General features: G+C 40.8%; 1 protein-coding gene across 4 annotated transcripts in view; it reads right to left on the reverse strand.

The window, feature by feature from the left end:
• Nucleotides 1–4,870: 4,870 nt before the first annotated feature.
• The window catches only part of GLRB (glycine receptor beta), a 123,940-nt gene continuing 101,663 nt past the window's right edge, over nt 4,871–27,147 (reverse strand). For 3 of the 4 annotated variants that reach the window (XM_075612632.1, XM_075612622.1, XM_075612613.1), the window contains 5 exons: nt 23,476–23,558; nt 19,997–20,137; nt 18,613–18,765; nt 11,435–11,727; nt 4,871–5,785 (listed from right to left, as the gene is read on the reverse strand). In XM_075612632.1, coding sequence (XP_075468747.1) covers nt 5,489–5,785; nt 11,435–11,727; nt 18,613–18,765; nt 19,997–20,137; nt 23,476–23,558 — 967 coding nt within the window. In that variant the 3' untranslated portion in view covers nt 4,871–5,488. Of the gene's footprint in view, nt 5,786–11,434; nt 11,728–13,213; nt 13,367–18,612; nt 18,766–19,996; nt 20,138–23,475; nt 23,559–27,147 lie in introns of those variants that run through there. The other variant, XR_012803612.1, reaches the window with a different exon arrangement.

Here is a 27,147-nt window from a genome sequence, read left to right on the forward strand (position 1 = left end):
TATTATGCAGCGTACAATACTGTCGATTATGGCTAATAAACTAGATTCTGTGGAATATAATGAAAAAGGAAATATTTTCTATTAGAAAACTTGTCATCGTTTTTGTATTTCACCCATGGAACATAGTGATTTTTCTTATATCACAATGCAATTTGTCATCATTCTAAAAAACTAACAACTAGAGGGTGCTGATGTACCATAAGGATGAATAGTGAATTCCTGTGACATTTGTGTATCTAAAATCAGGAATATAGGAGCATGCATTTTTTGGTCTCCAAATTTAACCATCTATTACCAAATTTGCAATGAAATATTAACACCTTGTGTGTGCGCCCTGAGTGCACATGGCTCTGCAATGCATTGCAGAAACCTTTGAAACTCAAGATGTTATATAACAAGTAATGTACCTGCACTGGTAACATTATTCAGATCAGCTCTAATGTAGATCAGGGGGCGTGGCTCTCGATAATTTTTTTTGAGGGGTGCGTTGGTTTAGATGCCCCGCGCTCTTCCCCAAAGTATTTAAATTAAAGGCCGGGGAGCGCGCGAGGCCTCTGTATTACTCACTTACCTTCTCGCTGACGGCTTTGGGCGACGCGTCGCCATGGCAACGCGACATCAAATAACTCAGTGGGATTATGTGACGTGACATTACATGACCCCGCTGCGTCATTTGACGCTGGATACCAGGTAGGGAGGGGGGCGCAAGCACTGGGACTGAGCAGGCAAGGGAGCGCAGGGCCAAAACTTTGCGCACCCCTGATGTAGATAATATGTTAAATGAATTTGCGACACCCAGTACAAGATTTGTACTGTATATTATATTTGAAAAAAATATTAGCTATACATTTTAAGTAAACTAACCATCATTAAATGGATCAGGGGAAGCTCCAAATATTACACTCAATATGCTAATAGTTCTTGCCGATTTCCAAAACTTTAGAATATAGATCAGAGTTGTAGGAGAGTTTTGACAATTTTTTGGCAGAACTTGCAAAATAGTATGGATTGAATACATTTAAATTACTTCCATTCTGATCCTAAACCACAAACAATCATCATATTTGGCAAACGTCACAACCAGTTATGTAATACATACGTATGACTGGTACTATTCTTCCAACCAACATCTAAATTTCGAATACCTCCAGATGTGGTACATTACTGATTTCCTTTTAACTTTTCAACAACTATTGTTACAAATAAACTGGTGCACACACTGGGGTAATATCCACCAATGTTTTTGTCTTTAAATTATGTGAAGGTCACTGTGCACTCAAAAATTAAAGATACTTGCAGGAGCTGAAACTCAATGGTGAGATCCCATAGAAATTAAGCAAAAAGAGTAGCTCTTCCAAATAGTGATCAAGTGGTGAGTATTTATTCATCCAGCGTTTCAGTCCAATACAATTTCTCAATGTTGGATGAATAAATACTCACCACGTGACCACTATTTTGGAATGCAACTCTTTTTGGTTTAAATTGACATATCATTTTAACATGCATCTCTTCACTTTAAGGCTCAGACCACGCGCCCGCACTGCAGACAGGCGTGGAGAGGCACTTGACCGCTATCTGCGGTCTGTAGGGAGCGGGAGATGGGGGGGGGGGAGAAATAGGGGTCGGGGGGGGCACGGCCATGACAGGGGCTAATGTCACTCTCCAGGCTTTGTGTTCCCCACGGATGTCACAGCCCCCCTCCGTCTCGGGGAGAGACAGTGAGCGGATCTGTGCCCCGTAACCCCCTCAGCAAACATGGGGAGGGTAGCCGCCTCCCTCCCTGTAGTCCCCTCCCTTGCCTCCCTGCAGCCGCCTCCCTTCCCTCCTCATTGGCTGACTGCTGCACCACGTGACGCGTCAGCGCTTCTGATCACCAGAAGCTTGCAGCATCGGCCGGCTGACGTGTCACAGCACACAGTCAGCCACGTCTGAAGGAGCCAGCGGGGACCTCCAGACTGGAGGAAAGGAGCAGGTGGCCCGCGGCCGCGCGCGCCGCCGGACGCAGCGAGGACTCAGCTAACACATTATGGCACTTTACATCTATTTAAACCTTTTGAGGCCCCTAAATTGCAAGCTCTTCAATGCAGATACTCTTTTCCCTCGCTGTTTGCATTTACGTTTGATGCAATTATTCTATACGATTTCTGAAAAGCACTGTGGTTTCTACTATACAATTGCAAAAACATACACTGAGCAATCCATGAATCTTTACTGCGTGTGGAACATTTGGGAGAATTTGAAAATAGTTTTTTTACCCACCAAAACTTATATAATGTGCGGTTAAAACCTATTCCGGCTTCACATTGCAAAGACAGTACAACCAGTCTCAACTTAAAAAGACCCAAAAGGTTGAAACAGCCGTCTGTGAGTAGGTTTTACAGGCTATGTACTTCTTTAACCCAGGCGGTGCTGAAAAGCTGTGTAATACGTCAGGCATAAGGTTATAGGGGTCCATGTTAAAGTGGATATGAAGTAAAAGGTGACACTGTGCTCATTTGCATGTCATTTCCCAGAATCCCTTGCTGCAGCGGAAGTGCTGTATGCTAAGAGATAATGTTGAAAGGCAGGGTTGCAGACCTGTCTGAGACATGTGAATGTGCTCACAAGTGATATTTTTGTTTGCTGTAGACTTTACAGTGGGGGGTTTGTCACATTTTGAACCGCCATAACTTATAATGTGTGGGACAAGTTACCGTATGAGTTGTACAGGTTTGTATCATATTGGCTTGTAACAAGTTCTATTACTGATGAATTATTGATTTCCTGACCAAATAAACCAACAAGTTTGAAGTGGCATAAAATTAACACAAAGTTCAAATATATTGTTTTTCTTTGTTGACTATAGAATAACTGCATATACAACGCAATTGTGTGCCATAGTATTATTTTCTTTTACGCTTTCTGATCACAAAAGCTTGGTGTTGAGTTCATAGAGCAAGCACCTGCCTTCATTATTTTGTTAGGACTTATGTTTGTTTGTTTTGGCTTTGCTGGAGCTCGATTGGTTTTGGATTTGTAAAAAAAAATATATATATATGGAGAAAACTAAAAACAAGGAGGAAGATTTTTCTGAACTGTTGTGCACACTTTTACAAAAAAGTGAACTTTGTGAATGAAACCTCAGAAACATATGTACAAACCTAAAAAATCCCAGTAAAACAAAATGAACGAATTAGATGTTGTTTACGGGTTTAGGCTCGAATCTCACTCAGATTCTAATGTTTCTTTCCCGGGGGCTTCACTTGGACATCCGCACGAACGTTGAAAGTTGTGAAGTTCTAATTTCAAACCCGTGAACCTGCCCATTTTTTTAGTACTATGCTCAAAGGAAAATGTTAAGTAAAAAAAAAAAAGACTGTACGCTCTGGTGTGAAGTTTTATACATATAGTGAGGTATACATTGTAACCGGTACCTGTAAATAAGATTATATTATATTACATGTTACTGTATTTCATTTCACCTACACCTCAACTTTAAATATAATACCTCAGACCACGCTTTCATCTCTTGTCGATTGTAGCTCCTGCTTGCAATGATAAAATACTTGCAGCTATAAAAAGTAAAGCTGAACTCACAAGACATATCTTAAAATAGACATGTGGTCTTAAAAGCACACATACAACATATCTTGTACAGTACATGTACATCAATGTTGAAGCAAAAGTTCAGAGTTGTAGTAGCCATATTTGTCCTGGAGAAGTTCAGAAACTTCTATATGGATGTTGTAACACGGACAGAACATTTACAACCTTACAGGTCTCTTCATGTATATGGTGACGTGATCTAATAAAATATACATTTAGCTCCAAAAATCCAATAAAATCTAACACCTTTTAATCTAGTTCTGATGTTTTTCTCACTTCATTTACTGTACATGTAAATGTTTTTTTCCCACTTATGCAGTCTCTATTCTCATGTTATTAAGTACATTGCCATGATTCCAAATACAGTGCTAGTGACTTTATATAGTGTAGTAATTCACCCTATTATTTGTAAATATGTCAAACACTGTTAAAAGGCCTAAAAAAAAAAAAATATGAGCCTGTGAATATGATATTGACATGTATACATTAAGCACACCAGTTATCTGAAGCTTTAAACATTCAATCAATGTTTTCTCATCCAATGCATATTGCACTTAGCCCAGAACTATATGGCATAAAATCGAGTGGTACATTAAAACATTAAAATACTGCCAGTTTTCATTCCATATCAAGTCCCTTAGTTTACTGCAACTATAGAATTTAGGATGAAGAGAAACTGTGACAAACTATACATATATTTAGCCTTTTATTCCTATTTCCATTTGCTGTTAAAACCAAATTAAATCTTCCTCCTCCCTCCTAATATTTATTAGCCCTCTAATGGGGACAGCATGTGCTACATGTTGAATATAGAGTAGAGTACACTTGAGTGACAAGACCTCCCCATTCACGGTCCTCAATAAAAGGGGCATTCTTCTTCATTTCCAAAGAAACCTAAACAGTCAAATGGTTTCTTTAAGTATGATTACATTTGTTTGAGTAAATCAATGATGTAGTTAGAATGTTTTCCTAATGTTCCTTTTTTTCAATCTAACAGGGATTACACATCTAAGTGTTTTTAACAATAAGTAATGTTAACAATAAATGTGAGTAAACCCCAAATAAGCCAAAGTAATATTTGTATTGAAAATGCAAAATTATTGACTATTGGTTTGATCAGAATAATAATTAATGCACAGTCATACATGATTGCAATATCTTGGGACAAAAACTAAACATAAAAAAATATTAAAGCCCCTCACCAGGCATCTGGTTTGTTTTCAAAACATAGTTTGTTCATTTCTTTGTTTATTACCCCTTAAGTGAACATCAGTTGACACACACATTCATTCACTGTTTTTAATAAGCATATTTGTACACATTAAATGTAGCTCACGCAAAGAATACAGTGCCATTTCGTAGACAGTTAATATTACAAAAAATAGTTTGTCTCTGATCACTTATCTTACACATTGACAAGAGCCTTTTAGTCTAAGCTTTAATTATGGAGGCTATATGATATGAATAACTGTACAGTACATCTTGTTTTGTACACATTTCTTTCCAAACGTATTCAATGTATTTTCCTCTAAAAATAATAGGAATTGACCTTTAAATAGTACATATATTTTATTACAATTTTTAATGACACTCAACGTGCACGAGTTTCATTTTTGGAAGCATTTCATAACTTTTCATATTAAGACAGTAGAGTTTGGGGTTTTATATGTATGCTTAATGCATTACTCATAATGTTGTTCATAGCAGAAAGTATACCTTACATTTATATACATCATTTTAAGCACAGACATTGCAGTGTCATGCTTCCATTAAAAAAAAGCCATATTTTCATTACAATGGCATGGCATCTACAATGTAAGATATTGCTTTGCAAATGTACACAAGATCACAGGTCGGCCTAAAGGAGTGTTAAAGTAATGAGAACACTTTTTATACAGTGTTATCATAAATATACCATCCAATATATGACATTAAAGAACAAGAAGGTGAATGGAAACAATGCCCTGGAGTAAAGATCAATCCGTTTTGCTTCTGATGGAATGACCGGTTTGGCAGGAGGTGGCTTCTTCTTGTTTTTTGCTTGAGATTTTCCAAGCCCGTTGTTGACTTCAATTGGCTTTCCATAACAGTCATAATTGGACAACTCAAAATCTCTTGGTAAGCTTCCAACAATGCTGAAATCGTTGGATCGCAAGTCAGATTTCGAAGTACAAACTTTTTTGCATCTTGTCTCGGCAACCTAGGGGGGAAAAAATGGCAAGGAAATATTGCTTAAGACTTCTATCAAAGATAAAAAAATATTGAAAGAGGACTGAAATATGTTCTGAATCTCACTTTGCACAAAGGTTCTAAGCATGTGCGATTATTAAAAAATTGTGCTCCTTTTATTCTCTGTGCCACACAACGGGCATTCTGAGCATGTACTGTCTATACATTCTCCAGATGCTTCTGATTATGTCTGCATCCCATGCCATAAAAAATGCAACAAAGTATTTTTGTTTAGGACAGACTGCTATATTATCATGTGACAAATTAGTAGTATGGCCTATAAAAAGAAGACTAACGTCTCCTTTTTTTATTTCTGTCCCAAGCTCATTTGTGGCTTCTTCCTCAAGATTCCAAAGTGGGAGTGTTTAAATAAAAAATAAACAATTCATAATGAGCCAGTTCAAGCTGAGGGATCCTAACTTGTGTGTGAAATATAATAGTGCATGATTTCATAAGACATTCCCTGCAAAGTCTCCGGGAAGGAACAAAGAAGGGGAAAAAAGATACCATAGGACCATAACAGTAAACTTGTACACCATTCAAAAAGGTGTTTGAGGAAAAACACAGGAAATCAATGCATCATGTTATTGTTTTTGACATTTCTATTCAAAATAATTGTATACAGTATGTACCTAGAAACAATAACATACTTGTTATTACCACACACTACCACCCATTAAAGAAATACACAGCCATTTGTATATCTCTGAAACTGTGCAAATTATACAAGTAGATATTTCTGAAATTCTACAGCATAACAAAAAATAACTGTAGTAAGCATAAAGATTAACCATCATAATGATGGTTGCATAAATAAAATGTTTTTTGTTTTTAAATCTTGTAAACAAACTTTAACTTAAAATGAAGTCAGTTGACATGTTCCTATTTATGCAGTAAAGCATCTAATTATCACACATTTCCACTATAAAATGAATTAAAAGTTGTTTGGTCAAAGATGTATTCAATCATAATTTTAACCTAGCAGGAAGTAAATACATTATTTTATGCAAAATCATACCATGGAATTCATCACAGCTGATTTCAGAATTTACAATTTTATAATTGTAAATTGATATAATCAATAATATAAACGTGAATGGATTTTGCTGTATAGTGAGTAACTCTGAAAGGACGGTGAACTGTCATGAAATAATTCACCAATACCTGGGTTCCAACGTAAATAATCAATTGCATCAAACCTGCGAAGTGCACAATCAACTCCAATTAAAATAAAAGGCTTTCCTAACACAAAGCTCTTACCATATCTCATTTACTCCAATGCATTGATTTTGAATCGGAATTCTGTGGGCACCCATTGGTTCTGCGGCCAACTGGGGAGGAGAGGTGGGGAGAGCTGGAACAAATGTTCCAACTGTCCCAGACCCGGCAGCGGTGACCCCCCAGCAGCAGTCACTGTGCCTTTCCAGCACCAGTGGCAGCGGGCTGGTGGATAACCAGCAGCAGCAGCAGCAGTGTCTCGGTATTCACCTCCCTCCTCCGGTTGGCACCAGAAGTCAGGTCCAACTTCCGCCTGATCGGAGGAGGAAGCTGCAGATGGACGAAGCACGGGAGACCTCCTTGCCCGAAGGTGTGTGTGTGTGTAAGAGGGGAAGAGGGACAGACGGGAGAGAGAAATGGGGAGGGGAGAGAGAGATGGCGAGAGGATGAAAGCGATGGGGGGAGAGAGTGACTGGGGGGAAGAAAGGGTTGGGGATCCCAAGAATTTCCCAATATAATTCTAGGGTTCCTTAAGAAAAAAAAAAGGTAAAAAAACACTGCTCTAATGCTAAGTTCAAGTAAATGTATTTACCGTACCTATACAACTGATATGTACAATTTATGTTCATCTCCTGTTTTAAGCCGGCTGTCCAATAGGAAAGCTTCTTCTGCTCCGGTCACATGGTCCCAGCTCACAGTGTGCAGTATGGAGTCCTGCAGCTCCCGCGCGAGCACCACACTGACGCTGATGCTGCCCCACCGTCCCGCACCTCTGCTTACCTTTTCAGATGTCGCCGCGGGCTTCCAGCAGGTAAGTAAGAGATACTTTTCAAACTACCCTGACATTACCCGGATACCCGGCGCCGGGTCCATTTTCCAGCTGCCGGGTCTGTGTAATTTCCAGGTAGCTGAAAAGCTGCCGGGTAACGCCGGGTACCGGGTAGTACCCGGTACATCACTATATATTACCATAGTGGCTAAACGCTAAGGTTATGAAAGGGTTAAAGAGCAGTGCTCATTGTAGAGGGGGTGGGTGAAGCATGTAGTTGCCCCACGGTGGGTGATTAGGCCTCCTGGGAGGTTTGCAGGAGGGGTTAAACCCTTAATTACCTTAGTGGTTACTACCGCTAAGGTAATTAAGGGGATAACCCTTCCCGCTACCCACCTGGGAGGCCTAACCACCCACCCCAGGCCATGTACAACTTCATAGTTGCCCCTGGGTGGTGTTTAAGCCTTACGGAAGGAATTAACCGCTATAGTAATGAGGCGGTTAACCCCACCTGTGAAGCCTAAACACCCACCCTGGAGCAACCACCCTGTTCGCCCACCCCCTCTACCACCAACATCACACACAGTAATCTGCAAAAGTTCCAATTGCCAAAGATGGCTAATAGTGCTTTTGTCAAGTCAACAATACAGTGCAATAAAATTACATAACTATAAAAAAATACACTATCCATTTAATCCATCCAGCTTCAACAGGGCATAGACAGCCACATTAGCAACCACTGGGCACCCTACTAGCTTTGCCCTCTACCCTTAACACATATAGTAATGGGCAATAGATATCTGGATAATAACGCAATTGCCCATTAAAAATAAACCATTAACCAGCCAATATATAGTAAATACACGTAGTCCTCCTATTCCGTGGTACCAACAGTATTATAAAAAAGTAGCTACTGACTTGTAACCCCTTAAACACCTTATTGGTTATTAACCGCTATGGTAATTAAGGGATTAATCCCCCCACCCACCCCCCTTCTCCAACCTTACCTACTCGGAAGGCCTAACCACCATCCCTGGAGTAACTACCCCTATCCCTAACCTCCTTTACCCCCATCACCACACATAAAAATGGGCAAAATATGGCTAATAGAGCTTTTGCCCATTTGTGTTGAAATAAATAAAAAATTACACAACAAAATAAAAAGGACATTTCAATACATTAAAATAAATAGTAGTCAATAAACCCATTGGTTGTCACTGTGATTATCTATGCCCTCAAAAGAGACAAAAAAAAATACATTACAATAATAAAAAAAAAAAATTAATTGGAAGCATAAAAAAAATGACATTTAAAAAAAATTAAATATATATGTATCTTACCCTTGACGGGATGAAGGCTTTTATCCAATTGCGGCACTAACAACTCTTGACTCACAAAGCAATGATCCTCAGCTTGAAATACAGCATGATGCACAGAAGTCCACGATACTCCGTTGCTTGAAGAGGAGTCACCAGTGAGTAGATCTTCTATCTTTTCGTCTTTCTCTTCTTCAACAGGTCCAGGAGATAACTTTCAGTCTTCTTCCTGTCAAATGAGGCTTATACTGTATAAGGCCTGCGACGTCACATTTGACTGACAAATTATACATCCACCAATCAGATTGGTGGATGTACCATGTGTCCAGGCATCAGTTTTGGCAGAGAATGAGTTCTTTACTAAACTTTATGGAATCACATGGTACATCCACCAATCCGATTGGTGCATGTACCATGTGATGCCTTACCTTTTTTGGAGTGATGTGACGTCACCTTTAGGGGAGTGAAGCCATCTAAATCAGGTCCCATATGCTTCCCTCCCTTTAACGTGATGTCACATCAGCCAAAAAAAGGAAGCCATCACATGGTACATCCACCAATCCAATTGGTGGATGTACCATATCAAGTTTGAAAGAGAAGTTATTCTCTGCCAAATCTGATGCCTGGACACGGATGTATCATTTGTCAGTCAAATGTGACATCACAGGCTTTATATGAGGCCTGTCCCGTTTCATTTGATAGGAAGAAGACGGTGAGCCAACAACTCCTCGACCTGTTCAAGAAGAGAAAGAACAAAAGAAAAAAGATAAGAAGATTTACTCACTGGGGACTCCTCTTCAAGCAACAGAAGATCATGAACTTCTGTGCATCAAGCTGTATTTCAAGTTGAGGGTCATTGCTTTGTGGGTCAAGAGTTGTTAGTGCTGCAGTTGGATGAGAAGAATGAAAGACTTCATCCCGGCAAGAGTAAGATGCATATTGATCATATTTTATTTCATTGCATTTTTTCGTATGTTGACCATTAATCGCCAATGTGGTAATCTGAGCTCATTGAGGGTATACATCAGGCCTGCACAACTCCAGTCCTCGAGGGCCACAAACAGGTCAGGTTTTCAGGATATCCCTACTTCAGCACAGCTGGCTCAATTAGTGGCTCAGTCATACTGAGGCACTAATTGAACCAGCTTTGCTGAAGTAGGGATATCCTGAAAACCTGGCCTGTTTGCGGCCCTCGATGAATGGAGTTGTGCAGGCCTGGTATACATAACCACAGTGGTAATCATTGCATTTTTTGGCTCATTTTTGTTTTAATTTTATTGTAACGTTTTAGTTAATTTTAAAAAAATGTAGGTCGCCAATGTGGCTATCTGTGCTCCCTTTGAGGGCATAGATATTCACAGTGACAAATCAATGAGTTTATTGGCTACTATTTATTTTAATGTATTGAAATGTCATTTTATTTTATTTTATCATGTCCTTTTTTTCCCCATTACAAAAGGGAAAAAGCACTATTAGCCAAATTTGTGGGGGTTGTGGGGGGGGGGGGGGGGGAGGGCAAGTTAATCCTTTAATCACCATAGCTATTACAGGCAAATAGCTAAGTGAAATTTTTTAATGAATACCGTTTTTGCACACATTTCATATCGTAAGGTAACAATATGCCAAACCGATCAATATGGCAGTGATCTTTTCGAGGCTACTTGAATAGGCCCTGTAAGCGGTGTGTGCAGAGGTACATATAATGGAGACCTATTTGGGTGAAATTATATATTGGTTTTATTGTTCCTTTATCCAGACAAAACGTCCCAAAACAACAAAAATAACAAACCCCTAACCCTTTGTAAGGGCTAACTTACTTCCCCAGACCCTATCTGCAGGACTGGAGGGATATTCCCCTTACAGCCTATAACCCCAAAGTCTCAGGAAGTACCTTAAGCAGGTGGCTCTCCATGTCAGTCTCTGGCAGGTTCCTGGGACCTCTGTGTCCAGGCAATATAGGTCTCTGGGTGTCTTATCTTAGCACAGCCTTTGTGCTCAAGACAGTGTTTGTGTGCAGGCTTCTCTGCTCTCCTTCTGTCAGCCCACAAGTGAGCTAAGGAATCTCTCTCCTGTGTCTCACATGAGGCTTTTTTACAGAGCTCTCATTAGTCCAGGTGGAGACTAGTTAATTGGACTAGTTAATTGAGTGGCTGCAATCAACTCTCTCTGTTGGATTCTCAGAACTCTGAGGCTGCTTTATTTAAACAGGGATAAGTCCCTGTTACAGGCCCCTTAAACTTTATGACAATGTTACAAATATAAATGTAGTCTGGGTATTGTTACTTTAAGTCTGATAATGGGTGCGGTTTATACATACTTGCAATGTGCTGATGTGGACAGGCGTTCCTGTCCCATTAACTGTGTTCTTTTTTGCTGCATTGGGTCCCTTTCCTTCTACCTGCTCAGCCTTAGCAATTTTGGCTTTCTCCGCTGCAATTCTCTTCGGGCTGTTGAGAAGCACTTGGACGACAGCATATTCAACCAGGGAAGCAAACCCAAACAGAAGGCAGGCAATAAGCCAAACATCTATTGCCTTTACATAAGATACCTTCGGTAGCTCTTGCGCTAGGGTGGTACATTCAGATGCCAAACTGAGAACTGAAAATATACCTAAGCAAAAACAGATACAACACTTATCACAATAGATAATGATTGAATTATTAATGGAGATACTAATACAGTCAGTCAGGATATTAAACTAAACAGTTTTTGTTGTATTTTCAACATAATGCACCCTTTGGTGTAATATATAAAAATGTCCAGCAACTCACAGAATGTATAAGTTACCTTGCCTAAGGTTGCTTTAAACCGTTTAAAAAAACATTTATTTCCTTTTATCTTTTGTACACAATGAGCATGTCATGCAGCAATATTAGCATGTCAAACATTAAAAATACCGCTTTGTTTTAATTATTGAGTAAATGATATCTATTTCACATTTCCTTGTATAAAATAGGAATATTTTCTTTGATTTTTTTAAGAGTTTTACACACAGTAGTTTAGGTATTCTGACTTTTGCTATTTGTAACCATGTATATACATGTTGAAGATACATATTAAAAATATATATTTATTACAATGAGTTATTTGCTAACAAAACTCATCCACAAATGTAACACGAGTGTGTTTGCCCTCTTGTGGATGGCCGCTGCTGTAGCAAACTCCTGGGCTCACACGTGGAGTCTCCGTCTCTGTGACCTCCGCCTCTGTCCGCTGTGGACATGTGATGCTGGCGTGGAAGCTGACCGCTGTAGACACCTCCTGGCGGAGGTCACAGAGACGGAGACTCCACGTGTGAGCCCAGGAGTTTGCTACAGCAGCGGCCATCCACAAGAGGGGATACTCTTTAACAATATCCATTGCCTGATACCATCTCACGTTTGGTAAGCAGGAACCCCCACTTGAGTTGGAGTGTCCTACCAGATCCTTATATGTTTTTATGTATTTTTATGTATTTTTAATCATATACCTTATTAAATGTGTTTGTAATTTGTCACCTGTTGTTCTCAGCGTCTGTCTCATGTTGCATGTTTATATGTGTGTTTAACAATATTACACTATGTTTTGATTTTCTTTCCTTACATGTGTACCCACCACGTGTGGAGCATCAATACCAAAGGGAGAATATCCACGACACTGGTTGTATAAATTTATTTGAATTTTTATCATATATATGGTATATCACTAGTGCAGAGCGCCATAGATATAATTTGTTGCCATACTCATCACCTGACTGGGGGTCAGGATTATATCTCAGGCTGCCTGCCTATTGGGATATAGCGCTACCTATTTGCTTTCCACGAGTGTGTTTGCGCTATCACACATGGTGTTTTCTCACAATTAATCTGCATTGAAGATAGAGCTGATGTCAACCATCATGTTGGTTAACACAACGTTTACTCAACTGCAATAAATATTGTATTGTACAGTGGTTAAAGGACCAGGGATATGTACATGTATGGCATGCAGATTTGAAGTTGAGAAGGGAAGAGTTTTTTTTTTTGTCATTCATCTAGGCTTTCAAAAAAAAAAAATTCCACCCGTGAAGTGAACCAGGAAAGTTTCTCTAGTGGAGAAATGATAATAAAAATCTTACACTTCAGTCTCACTCGTCAGAGAACTCCTCTATCATTGATGATCATGCGATGGTATATTTTTCTGGCAAGATGATGGTCCACATGTTTAAGAACTTATGCCAAACATACAGATGGAGAATGTTTTACATAACGAATGGTATCATTACAGTGATCTGAGAATGAAAAACGATGTCAACATACATGAATGAGAGGGTTATAAACCTTCACGCAGAGTTATAAATGAATTACTTAAGTTATACCCCTCATAATTTAAAGTATGTAAATAAATGATTGCCATATTAAAGTTGTCAACCACTTTAAAAACATTTAGGGCCATATTTACTAAGCAATGCTGAGCTATAAGAAAACATAGGGAGCTGTAAGTCACCTTACAGCACACTTTAGTGAACTGGCCCTAAGGGGGCTGATTTTGAGCTAGCCAATGACAGTGGAGTCGTAGCACAAATCCATGCACAGGCACTAAATGGTGGTTTGCGCCTCATATTCTACAAATAAGACGCTAATTTAGAGTTGGTCAAAAATAGGGACAAAACACTTTGCATGGGGCATGTTAATCTAATGAGTCAATAGACAGAGCGGAGGTGTGTATTTGCTTGATTTACGTATATGTGAATAATATGGGCTTATACACATGTAATTAAATTATATTAGTGGCCAATTTAAAGTTCGATTAACAGCTATTCTTAATTTAAGAACACGTCTACATTATACACAATCAGGGACCACGTACAAACTTTGCTTTGCTTTTAGGCCCAGATCAACAGAGGTCCGTTAACCCAGTGCTAATAACAGGACATTCTCAAAATCATTAACACCCGTTATTTTCCCTGAGGCTAACGCCTATCTACAAAGCTCATAATAATATGCAAAAGAGGTGTTCCTCCTAACAAAAAAGAGGCGTTCAGGAGGAACACCTCTTTTGCATATCATTAGCATCAACAACTGTCATAGTTTACGCAATGCCTTTTCTGGCCAAAAACACCAATTGACACGGTCATAGTTAGCTTGGAAAATACCTGTTAGCACTAAATGAGGCGTTAACACCTTGTTAAGTCAATAACTGACCTCTCTTGTTCTGGGCTTAAGAACCACCATTTCTGGGCCTTAGAACCACAATTTATGGCACTTTTTCGGGGATGCTATGGCTGAAATTGGTACTTTTTTATAAACAGGCTGTAATTCGCAATGCTTGCTGTTCAGAAAAGTAGACCAAAACCCCGCAGAAGAAGAAAAAGACTTTATGGAGTTAGAGTTTATGTATTTGGCATGCCTGATGAGTAGAGATGGGTGAACCTGCCAAAATCCGATCCTTGGATTATCCACGATTTTGGGTACCGTCAGAGCTGTGCGCGGAAATCCGCAGGCAGGATTGCGTGCTCCTAAATCCATGTGGATTATTTTGAATCCGCCATCGGATTCTGTTGATTCCGATTTAATAGTGTCCGTCCTACGGATTTACATTTTTTTTTTTAAATCTGTGCGCATCCGTTTTGCTACTCCCACTTCCTGCCTGTTGTTTTTCTCACACTTATGATTGTGAGGGAAGGGAGGTGGTGTGTGAGACTGGGCTGGTGGTCTTTAGGTAGTCAGCAAACAGGGCTAACAGCCACAGACAGGGAGAGCGAGATTAAAGGGAGTTTTTTGTTTGTGTTATTATTTGTTTCATTTTTATTATAGAGAGTAGTGGTGGAAGCCAAGGCAGGAAGGGCTCTGCTGGTGCCCCTCCGGTGAGACTGAAATTTATTTTTCTCGCTCAGTTAGCAGAGCGGACAGAGCAGCAATATATGTACCAGTTGCTTTTTCTGGTACTAGCTGTAGGAGTACCCATAGTACTGTGGCTGCACCCCGCATTGTGTGCATCCCTCAGGAACCTGCTGTTCCTACTGTTATTTAGCCTGTGTTAGAGGAACAGGTTGTATGTCGAGTTAAGCTTGGGGAGTTTCCACTTCCTTCAACCTCGCTCTTTGGAAGTAGCTCTGTGTTAGAGGAAGCATGTAGAAGTGAGCATTTAGAAGCTATTGCCTATTTTTTGAAGAGTGAGTTTCTGTACTGTTAGGGTCATCTTTGCCAGCAACTACAGTAATCCACTGTGGTATTGATCTCAGGTAATTCTGTCTAGGTAGCAACAGACTGTTGATGCTTTCTGTTCTGAAGTCAATCTGTTATTTGAAAAGGTGCGCAAGAAAGAAATGGAGCAGCACATGTTGTGCAGGTCAGTCCCGTATCAGGGTTGCCTGAGCAGGGCCCTGTCGTGATCCAGGATGAAGGGTTTTGAATCTGTGTCCCTGCATCTGGTTTCAGCTGCACCTGCCTCTCAAAGACGTCACAGTTGTAGTCCCTAGGTTGGCATTCATGGTATTCCAGCCTCCTCCCCTAGCTCGCATTCAACACAGGGGTGCAATAGCTTGCCCAGAGGAGCCACCGGCGTGGTGTGGAAATGTTTCCTATTGTCATACCATGACTCGTGAGTTACTCTGTAGTGGTAGACTGCATCTTTTCTAAACAAAAAATAATAGATCCTTGTTTTTTTGAAATTTTCTAAAATTGGGTTAGCACTCTTCCTAAACGAGGTAATAGCTTATTGTCCATAACTTGCTCTTTTTTTTGTTGAGTTGTTGTTGACAGCGGAGCAATGATTGTTCCTGCCTCTGTAATTTCGCCATAAGTGGCATTAGCTGTGGAGGTAGAGGAGTGTGTAGTGCCAGTAGAAATATTTAAAATGTCCCCTTTAGGGTTTTGTTGTGTTGCTGGGAGAGGTTGTGTGTTTGTGATGGCCCCCTCTTTACTCTGTTATTCTTGCATTAGTTCCTGGCTCAGGGTGACCATCTCTTCTTGAGTCATCTAATAAGTGGAAGTCTCTGGTTCAGATTCCACTTACCAATAAAGAAAAAAAATCGATTGTTGTGATATATGATTGTATATTGGTACAATTGATGTAGTTTGTACTTGTGTCTTGCTGATGAAAGTTATATAGTACACCCTCATATCTGTTTTTGAATCAAAGGACATAATTGTATAATACAGATTGTAATCCTTGCATTGCAAGAGTTAGGATATGGCAGTATGGGTTTAACATGACTGTGGTAATGCATGATGGTGTCATCTAGAGCGAGTGAGGGTCCATGTGTTTCCATTCCTCAAGTAATGAAGATGTGTGAATAATGAGAACGGGTAGTAAATGTATAATGGGTGTGTAAAAGATTTGGCCTACCATTACTCAGCAGCATCAGTATCAATGGATTCTACTCCTGTAGTCATGCCATCTTTTCTTGAGCTCTTCCACAGTGCATTGGGTTAGAGCTATAGCATTAACTTTTCTGCAGGCAGCCATCCATATTGTCTCCCTGCCCTTGAGATTCCCATGGAGGGTTTTACAAAGAGCTTGTCTTCATGCTCCACAATGTACTTAATGAGAACTTTGCCTTCCTCTCATTTAAATGTGTGCTTTATTTTCCTCTCAGCTTACTGGCTGATTGTTTCCTCTATCATTACAATATGTTGCAGATCTGTCTTCTGCTACTTATGCAATCTTTCTTCTGCTTTGCAGGCTTGTTGTAGATTGATGGGAGGCTCCCAATAGTAATATTGTAGAGGGCATGTACTAATTTCCTGAATCACTAATGTAACACGGATGTAATAATTGGTACAAAACGCAACGTTTACACACAGATGTATGCTTGGATCAGATGTAAAAATGAATCCATAGCCAATGCTGCTAAAAGAAGACCTCAGTATAATATTTTAAGACCAACTTTGCAACTTTGTTGTGCTGTGCGGTACTCTAAATCAGGGTCTACTTTCTGAAATACCAATGGCGCAGTGCTTTCTTTATGACAGCGCTATCATAGCTTAGAAATGTTTAGTAAATATGGTACTTGAAGTCACTATTGGTGCAAACTAATAGCATTTCAAATAATGTCCCGCTTATGTGATTAAAGTTGCACTCTCACCCCAAAATTAACTTTGGGCTAAACAAATTTGCAGTGGCAATCATTTTTCCCCATAAAATCCCTAAATCCATAGATTTATAAACAATAACATCATCAGACAGGAATTAAATCTTAATTTGATCCATGCTCCAGGAATTTATTTTCAGAGCACCTTTCTCCCACTGAGGTAGTTTCAATGATCGTCATGAAGGAATGCGAATTATTGCCCTTTGCAAAAGGCTATTAAAAAACAAAGAAGTAGAAAGGATTTGCTTTTAAATGAACCCTAAGTGATAGATTCATGAAAGTACAAATGGTGGTTTTCCCATATCTACCATTAAGGGCTCGTTCAGGGAGGCAGCTGAGGACTCGGAGGGGGGGCGTGCGGGAGGCAGTGCTGGGAGTTTGCTGGCGACATGTGATTATCCCCCAGCTGACTTTTCAGCGTTGGGGAGGGGGCGGGGCTACAGGCTGCAGGGTTAAAGTATCCAAGCTGCAGCCATGAAATCATTCTGAAGAATGATTTCATTGGCTGCCTTGGTCCCTGTGACGCGGCTTCAGCTCCAAGAAACGAAATTTTCGTTTACTGAGCTGTTGTCAGCGGCAACGCCTGGCTTCGGAGGCAGGGCAGTAGCTACCTTGAAAACAAGTATTCAAATTGAATACTTTGTTTCTCACTGCAGCAAGCACGTCAGCACGCCCTCCCTCCGAAGCCAGCACCCTGAACGAGGCCTAAGAGTTGCTTTAAAAACATGCATATTTTAGCTCAATGTATTAGAGTACTGTACAGTTGCTTTGCCCTATTCAACTCGCTTAGATAGTTGGACTGTAATGTATGCCTCAAAAGGAGAGGGTAATGCATGCACATATAATGTATCACATTTAAATATAAGGCTATCATTCTTCTGCTTTCCCCCAATGTCAAAAGATCTTGCACTTGACAAAGACAAAGGCAGAAAAATGTATTATAGAGCGACAAATTTGCTTTTCAAGTTCCTACCCCACAAGGTAGTGATAAACTAAAGGAAGAAATAATAAAGCATCAATATTTTATTTTATTTTGGAATTGAATAGCAAGAGACACTTTTAAATGAGAGCAGTAGGGTTCATGTTACGGATAGTGAAATGAGCTCATTAACTATATCTCCTGTACCTTCAACCTTTAGGAAAATGTCCTTAGATTTCTCATTTGCTTTTAAATTAATCCTATGCTAAGGAAGTGCAGTCAACAATGAACTTAGTAACAACCTTTTTGTCCTTTGGGACTTATCAGAGTAACCTAGTGGTTAGTTTTGCACTGTAACACAGGTTTCAAACCAGACATAATAGAGGTATAGTTGTTAAATTGACAAAAAAAACCTTCTAACATACAATGTCTAATGTTGTGCCACAAAAATGTCATGTGTATCCAACAGAAGGGGTCGTAGTCTGCCTGTACATGTATGCTATACATTGTGACTATAGATTACCAAGTGGTACTCTGGCAGCACTTGCATCAGGGTTGATCCAAAAGGACAGCCAAGAAAGGACGACAATGAGCAGAGTAGGAGCATAGACACCCATCATGTAAAAGCCAACCTGTCTTTCCAGGGTGAAGATCACTTCTACACATGTGTAATGACCTTTAAGAGAATGAAAGAAGTCATCACAATAACACAGTGCAAAAAAAAGTATTTATAATGTACATCAGCCATTTTCTGGACAGTATTGGACATTATTCCCAATATAACATTAGTACCACACACAGAAAGCACATTTAAGTAATTATTAAGGATTATAGATTAGACCACCATTTTGTCAATAGAGCCATTTGTTGAATAAAAGCATTTGTTGCACGTGGTACATGCAGAACAATTGTCTGACACAATGGAAGGCCAAAACAAGGGCATTACTTAATGCTAATACCATCATTTTTACATATGTACACATATTCTTACACGGTCCAATGTAAAAGAGACCCCACCTTCTTCAGCCACAACTACAGTATGTTATATGCAGCAAGAAATTGAGCCCCAAAAAGTGGGCACATTGAAAGCCTCACATTTAATATCTGTTAATTTCATTGATACACTCTCAAGGATTTAAAGGATTCAAAGTCGTTGTAGGCATCAAAATCCCTTTCCTAAATCTTAGAAAACCTATATAAATGGATGTATTATATATCCTAGAAGAGTGCAACGTAAAAAAAAAAAGAGGTTATCCATTTGAAACATGCCTATGGATCTTTCCTGGATAACGGTTTTAAACGGCTGCACTTACCCCATCAAAAAGAACAAAGGCTCATAGCTGTAATGTTTTATTTGACCTTTCAGAATTGTATCCCAGTCTGGCACTATGAAACAGTGACCAGGTTTACAGGGACCTTGTGTAAGGACCCGTACAGTGGTGTTTGACCCATGCCACTCACTGCAGGAGTCACTGCAACATCAATAGCAGTATAGAAGAAGTCAAACCAGGACAGCACAGATCTTCGGTTTTATGTTTAAGCAATCATTAACGACAAATGGTGTGAAGCTGGCTCTTGAATTGCTCACATTTTGACATGCAAGATTGCAATTTAAAATCATTAACACGTTTTAGTTCTCTATTCTACTGCCATGAAATTATTCAACTGAAAAAGAAAGTGTTAATTACATCACAGGTATCGCAGCAATTGTCATAAAAACGCACCATGGATAGTTGGTGTCTGTTTGGTTTAACATTAAAATGATCATTTTACAAGCAAAGATGCAGCAAGCTTTTTCAGTGACCCCCATTCTATAGCTGAATTGACGCTATTGCACTTTATAGAATAAGGGCCAGTGTGTACTGGCTTCTGGACATTACGCTATTTTTAAGTGAATAACTACTTACCAGTGCCTTTGTAGTATTTTGTACAGTTACCATATTCAATGTCTTCTGTTTTAATATCAAACTGAGGCAAAGCAATTTTTTCCATTTGAACAGGATCTCCTGGCTGCCAAATGAACCGCAAATCATCTGTTGTGTATCCAACTTTATGAAAAATTAATGTAAGAAAAACGTGAAAGTCAGTGTAAGGTAGATAATGGAACACACCGTTTTATGCAGTCTGCCTATTGTGCCTGTTCAAGACTACATGTCTCTATTCTGAAAATGACATATAATTTGATCCAGGAAATGAAGTCAATTCAAAATGTATTGAAGATGAAGTTGTTTCTATGGCTCACTGGAGTCAGAAAGCTTTTATATTTGCATCCAAAAAAGGACTTCATTTTTACGATACCATCTGGTTTTGTATACCAAATAACATGTATTAAGCTGTGCAGTTTGTTAATAGTTTACTTTTTCATCCCTTGGCAACTGCGTCAGTAGAAACAATTTGTTTTTGTCAAGAATAATACAGTTGACACAACTGTGAATTTGGCCTTTCAGATGTGGTAACTTAAATAACAGAAAAAAAAAAGTGGATAAAATGGGATGGTGAAATGCACTTTGTATTTACAGCAATTTCCCCTAACCGACTCCCCCGCCCCACCCCCTCTTTTTTTCCGTACTGAACCAGCATCTCCTCTGGTGCTTAGCCGCACTGTTTTCAGCTCCAGATACCCATCAGTTCCTGTCATACATACCAGTGAAGTTACCTCTATTCTTAGTTTTTAAAGTGGATTTAAGTGGCTGTTGTGGCTTCCAATTGGCCTGAGATTTTGTTATGGCGCAAACTGAGGACATGATAAAGTGTAAATAAATGGATGATACCACACTGCTATTTGAATGTTCTATTCTCCTCCGCTGAACCGGAAAATCACTGATCCAACCTCCATTGTAAGTACATTTTATCACGATAAAACACTTTATCACAATCTCAGTTTGCGCCGTGAACACTAATTGTTTTACATTCTTGATTGATTGCAGTTGGGAAACTGCAAGTGTTTGGCAGCACCTGATGTGTTTTTCACTTACAAAGCACTAATCCTTTTTGAAGTGAAACTTCCTTAGTGGCACCTCATTCGTGATGGGGCAAAAATGGATTGTGGAGACAGAAATGAAACGGATGTGACGTCAGTGCTGGCAGTTGAGGCCGGGCTGTGTTCTGGCTCAGCCCGACCCCAACACTGACATCACACCCGCTCCACAAATCAGATGCGGTGGCGGCGGCGATAGCCGCCGGCACCGCTCCTAATGGCCACCTAATGGCCACCGCTCCTAATGGCCACCGCACCCCCCACACGGCGATAGCCACTGCCGCCGCATCCCCCACACAGCCGCTGACATGCGGCGGCGCCGCTCTCCCTCACCCGCTCCTCCACACCGGCAGCCGTCCTCCTCAACGCATGCGCAGAGGCTCTGTCCATATCCATGTTGTGGATGGCAGGTTTCGTGTGTGTGTGTGTGGTGTGGTTGGCAGAGGGCGCTGCTGCGAGGCAACCGGTGATTCGCTGTCACGTCCCGTCAGTTAAGGGGTCCCTTAATTCCCCTCATCCGGCACGGGCTCTGCGGTGCTGCCCGCCGTGGAGTACGCTGCTGCGTGGTGGGATAGCTGAGGCCGAGGCTCCACCCCCTGCCCTGTCACTCCTGCTTTGGTAACGGGAGGAGGGGGGTAACGGGACCACGTGTCGCCGGGGGGGCTGGGAGTCCGCAGCTCCGTGTCCGCAACTCCGCCTGGGGTAGTGGGAGTCGGGAGGAGGGGGGTAGTGGGAGTCGGGAGGAGGGGGGTAACGGGACCACGTGTCGCCGGGGGGGGGGATGGGAGTCCGCAGCTCCGTGTCCGCAGCTCCGCCTGGGGTAGTGGGAGTCGGGAGGAGGGGGGTAACGGGACCACGTGTCGTCGGGGGGGGGCTGGGAGTCCGCAGCTCCGCCTGGGGTAGTGGGAGGAGGAGGAGTGGGGGGCACAACACAGAGAGACATTCACACAACACAGAGAGAGACACACACACACACTGACTGACACACACACACACTGACTGACACACTCACACACTGACTGACACACTCACACACTGACTGACACACTCACACACTGACTGACACACTCACACACTGACTGACACACTCACACACTGACTGACACACTCACACACTGACTCACACTCACACACTGACTCGCACTCACACACTGACTCACACTCACACACTGACTCACACTCACACACTGACTCACACTCACACACTGACTCACACTCACACACTCACACACTGACTCACACACGCGCACACACACACACTGACTGACACACGCGCACACACACACTGACTGACTGACACACGCGCACACACACACACTGACTGACACACGCGCACACACACACACTGACTGACTGACACACGCGCGCACACACACTGACTGACACACACGCACACACACTGACTGACACACGCACACACACACTGACTGACACACGTGCACACACGCTGACTGACACACGCGCACACACGCTGACTGACACACGCGCACACACGCTGACTGACACACATGCACACACTGACTGACACACATGCACACACTGACTGACGCACATGCACACACTGACTGACACACACGCACATACATACTCACTGACTGACACACATACACACACTGACTGACACACACGCACATACATACTCACTGACTGACACATACACTGACTGACACATGTGTGCCGAGCACGCGCGTTATAAGTCAATTTCTGCGACAAAAGTCAAAGAAGTTTCACTTACTATGCGCGTGCACAGCACACACAGCTTTTTTTGTGCAATACTTGCAGATGAGGTCACTGGGACAAAAACATGGTTTCACTAACACATTGGAGGTTAAGATGCATGGAAGATATTCACGCAGAAGCCCTTATCTGTGGCACCTCATCATTTACAACATGCAGGGCAAGTCTGACCAGACAAGTCAGATGTTAGTACAAGTTAGTGCAAAGCCCTGTGCAACTGAAGATAACAATGGTTAATTATGTAATGAGATTGTCTCAGATATGATTTTATTTATTTCCTGTTTCATTGTAGTCCAGATATTTTTTTTTTATTATCATTATTATATGTAGTAGTTTGAATTGTTTTCTATGATCACTACATCACCAGGATTATAAGTTTGCGCCTTAGTATATTATATTTGAGATTTTGCTACCCCTGGAGGGAGATTTAAAACCAGATAACTTCACCGTTATATATAACTTTCAAGTTTGTATGATTAACCACAAATCAAATTAAATGTTCTTGTACGGCCAACATATAGTACATAAATGGTCAACTATATACATGTAAATATTTGTCTAGGACTCCATTGTATATTGTAAGCGCATAGTTTGGCTTTGAAACTAATTTTGAATGTATACATTTTTACATAAAATATTATTCTGAGTATTACAATTACTGTAGATACATACAACTTTCTAGTTGCATCTTGCAACGCTGTGTATCCATGGGAAACAATGTTAAGTCCAAAGGGCAAGACAACGTAATGGATAACCTAAAATAACAAACAAAATAAATCTATAATTAGGAAAAAAGTACAATATCAGTACAGCATATAACAGATGAACACATATTATAATCCATTTAATACAGATATAACCAGACTTACTATCTCCAGAGTCGAGGGAATATGCTGCGGCTCCGAGATGGGATCCCTCTCAGAAAATTTCTCGCTGCAGGGGGAAGCTGTGGGATCCAGATCACGGGTTCCCCCGTCACCGAAAACACTGAGATAGGCTTATATGACTGGACAGATGTAGCCAATCAGCACAAGTGTGGGTCGCCAATCATGCATTCTAGACAGTCACTGAAGAGATTGCCAAATACAACACTGAGTCTGCGATCTATGAAACAATTATATGACACTTTATAACTTACCCTGCATACCATCAATATTAGGCATCATAAAAGGTAAAAGAATTGTTATCCAAACCTTTTGCTGCAACCATGCTGCAAACAAACACTAAACTGCACCAGATTGCAGACTGCATCATTGAAGAAATGTATGGAAAAATACATTATAGAAAGCAATTAAATATATTATTTGACACATCTGCTGTAGTATTTATAACTAAGTAAATATTGATACACAACCCTGTTTTTTTCCTAATGTTTTCAGCAAGTGTGGCTGGCAATAAACCGAAGTAGCCCAAAAATGCAAAGAGGATCTGCAGGTTAGGAGACAAATAATAAAAGGCAACTAAAGTTCAATCTTTTACAGTAAGTAGGGAAAACTGGAAGACAAACTATACCAAGGGATTCGTGCAGTGTGTTGCATAATTTCAAGACATTTCATTATCAAGATCCCTTTGGTCTAAAATACAGTATAAGGAAATCAATTGTATTGCAGTAAATAAAAGAGGGGTGAAAGGCAAAAGACTTTCTCTAAACAAGAAACATTTGGGATCTTCAAATCTAAAACCATAACACCCAATGGTCTTAATGAGAATGTTAATATTGTTTATTTGTTTAATGATATTTAGGATTATTGTATTGTATGTCTTTATTTATATAGCGCCATTAATGTACATAGCGCTTCACAGCAGTAATACATGTGGTAATCCAATAAATAACAGATAATATAAATAACAGATCATGGGAATAAGTGCTTTAGACATTAAGGAAGAGGAGTCCCTGCTCCGAGGAGCTTACAGTCTAATTGGTAGGTAGGGAGAACGTACAGAGACAGTAGGAGGGAGTTCTGGTAAGTGCATCTGCAGGGGGCCAAGCTTTATGTGCCATGTGTTCAGAATAGCCACAGTCCTATTCATATGCTTCTTTAAGCAAGTGTGTCTTAAGGTGGGTCTTAAAGGTGGATAGAGAGGGTGCTAGTCGGGTACTGAGGGGAAGGGCATTCCAGAGGTGAGGGGCAGTCAATGAAAAAGGTTTAAGGCGGGAGAGGGCTTTAGATACAAAGGGGGTAGAAAGAAGACATCCTTGAGAAGAACGCAAGAGTCTGGATGGTGCATAACGAGAAATTAGGGCTGAGATGTAAGGAGGGGCAGAAGAGTGTAAAGCTTTAAAAGTGAGGAGAAGAATGGAGTGTGAGATGCGGGATTTGATCGGAAGCCAGGAGAGGGATTTCATGAGGGGAGATGCTGAGACAGATCTAGGAAAGAGTAGAGTGATTCTGGCAGCAGCGTTAAGGATAGATTGTAGGGGAGACAGGTGAGAGGCAGGAAGGCCGGACAGCAGGAGGTTACAGAAATCAAGACGGGAGAGAATGAGGGCCTGAGTCAGAGTTTTAGCAGTCGAGCAGGATTATGTTTTTCCTCCACACTTTTCACGATAGCATGTTACTCCATTTTAATGTTGATCCAGTGTTTTAATTATCCTCTTGTTACATTTTCATCAATTAATTATACTTATTTCGGTGTGGTCTATTTCAATATATGGTACATATTGGTTATGGCCCTTTGTGGGGTTGTATGTGGATTTCCTTGACTTTTTACACAACCTTATTGATGGGTTTATTTGCTTTGTTTTCTATTGTTTCTTCTTCTATTTAAGTTTTTTTTTTAATACCAATTATTGTAATATCATGTGTAATATTCAAGCTCTCATACACCCTAACTCATTATTTTAATGATTTTTGTAAATAACATGTTTTATTTTTTATTTGTTTTACATAACAATTATATAGTGGGGTATATGAGGGCTTGTTCAGAACACTGCACTATCCCCTGATGAAGTGGTCATTGTTAGCCATGAAACATGTTGCAGATTGTTGATACAGTAGCTAGATTGTGTCCCACACAGGACTTTGGAGTGGAGGGAGGAGTTTCCTGCAGCCAGTACGCCTTGAAATCATCAGCTGGAGACGGTCGTCGTTTAACTCATTAACATAGGGCAGTGTTTCTCAACCAGGATGACGGGGGAACCTTGGTGTGCCATGACTCTCTGCCGAGGGTGCCGTGACCCCAGGAGAAAAACTCAGCTGGCTGCTCAGTGGGCACCTCCCACGCTGCCTGCAATCCACCTCTCTTCTCTCAGCCTGGCACAGAGGTGATAGAGGAGCCTATCAATCTCCAGACAGCACCCAACTTACCCGCTGAGCAGCTGGCATGTTAGATGTTTGTGGGAAGGTGGGAGGGAAGATGGAAGAGTGAGGGCTGTGTGTGGGAAGAAGAGTGTGAAGGTATTGTGTGTGGGGAGGGGTGTGATGGCTTTGTGTGCCGAGGGTGAGGGAGATTAGTGCTTTTTGTGGGGTGAGGAAAGGTATGTGGTGTAAGTAAGAGAAGTGTGGTGAATGTGGTGTTTATGATTAAGAAAAAGGGTCAATGGAGGGGGATAACTGTGGAGTGTGTTAAATAGAAGGGAAAGTATGATTAGGTACAGTAGGGGGATGTGGAGTGTTTAAGAAGGGGGTAGGTGAGTATGTTGGTTGTGTGCTTGTGAAAAGGAGAGTGAGTGTGCATATAAGCCAGAAGGGGATGAGGGACATCTGAAGAGCAGAGGCTACCCAAGATTGTAAAACTCCTTCAGTGGTGCCCCTGCTCAAAAAAGGTTGAGAACCACTGGCATATGGTTACTGTTTCAAAGATCAGAGCGAGTCGTATTTTACTAAAGTCCCAGGTGCTATATATATCCCCTCAAACCAACCTTGAAGCAACATGGGTTGAGATGCCTCTGCTCAAAAAGGAGCTCACCTGAGAAATATGCTAATAGTACTGTATATTCAAAGTATATTGTAATGACTCCTATTAGCATATTTCTCAGGTATCTCAGGTGTGCTCTTTTTTTATCTCTCCGCGTGTGTTCGAAGAGAGGTATCGTGGGGATTATATATAGCACTTGGGACTATACTAAAATAGGTCTCTCTCAACATCAGGTTAAATAAATCCCTGTGCTAAACTGAACGGCCTATAGCGCATATGCGATATTAAGGGAAACACCTCTTTTGCATATCATTAGTACAGATGTCCGGAAACAAAATAAACATACATTATTTAAGGAGCAGCACTGGGTTAACGCTAGGTTAATGATAGTGTCTATCCACTCATTTAGGTTCATTTAGGTTAACGTTTGGTTAAATAGGCTAGCGGAGCTCAGTGCATCTGGTTCTATGAGAGGTTGCACGCTAT

Source organism: Ascaphus truei, chromosome 1 (genome assembly GCF_040206685.1).
Source record: "Ascaphus truei isolate aAscTru1 chromosome 1, aAscTru1.hap1, whole genome shotgun sequence".
Lineage (NCBI taxonomy): Eukaryota > Metazoa > Chordata > Amphibia > Anura > Ascaphidae > Ascaphus > Ascaphus truei.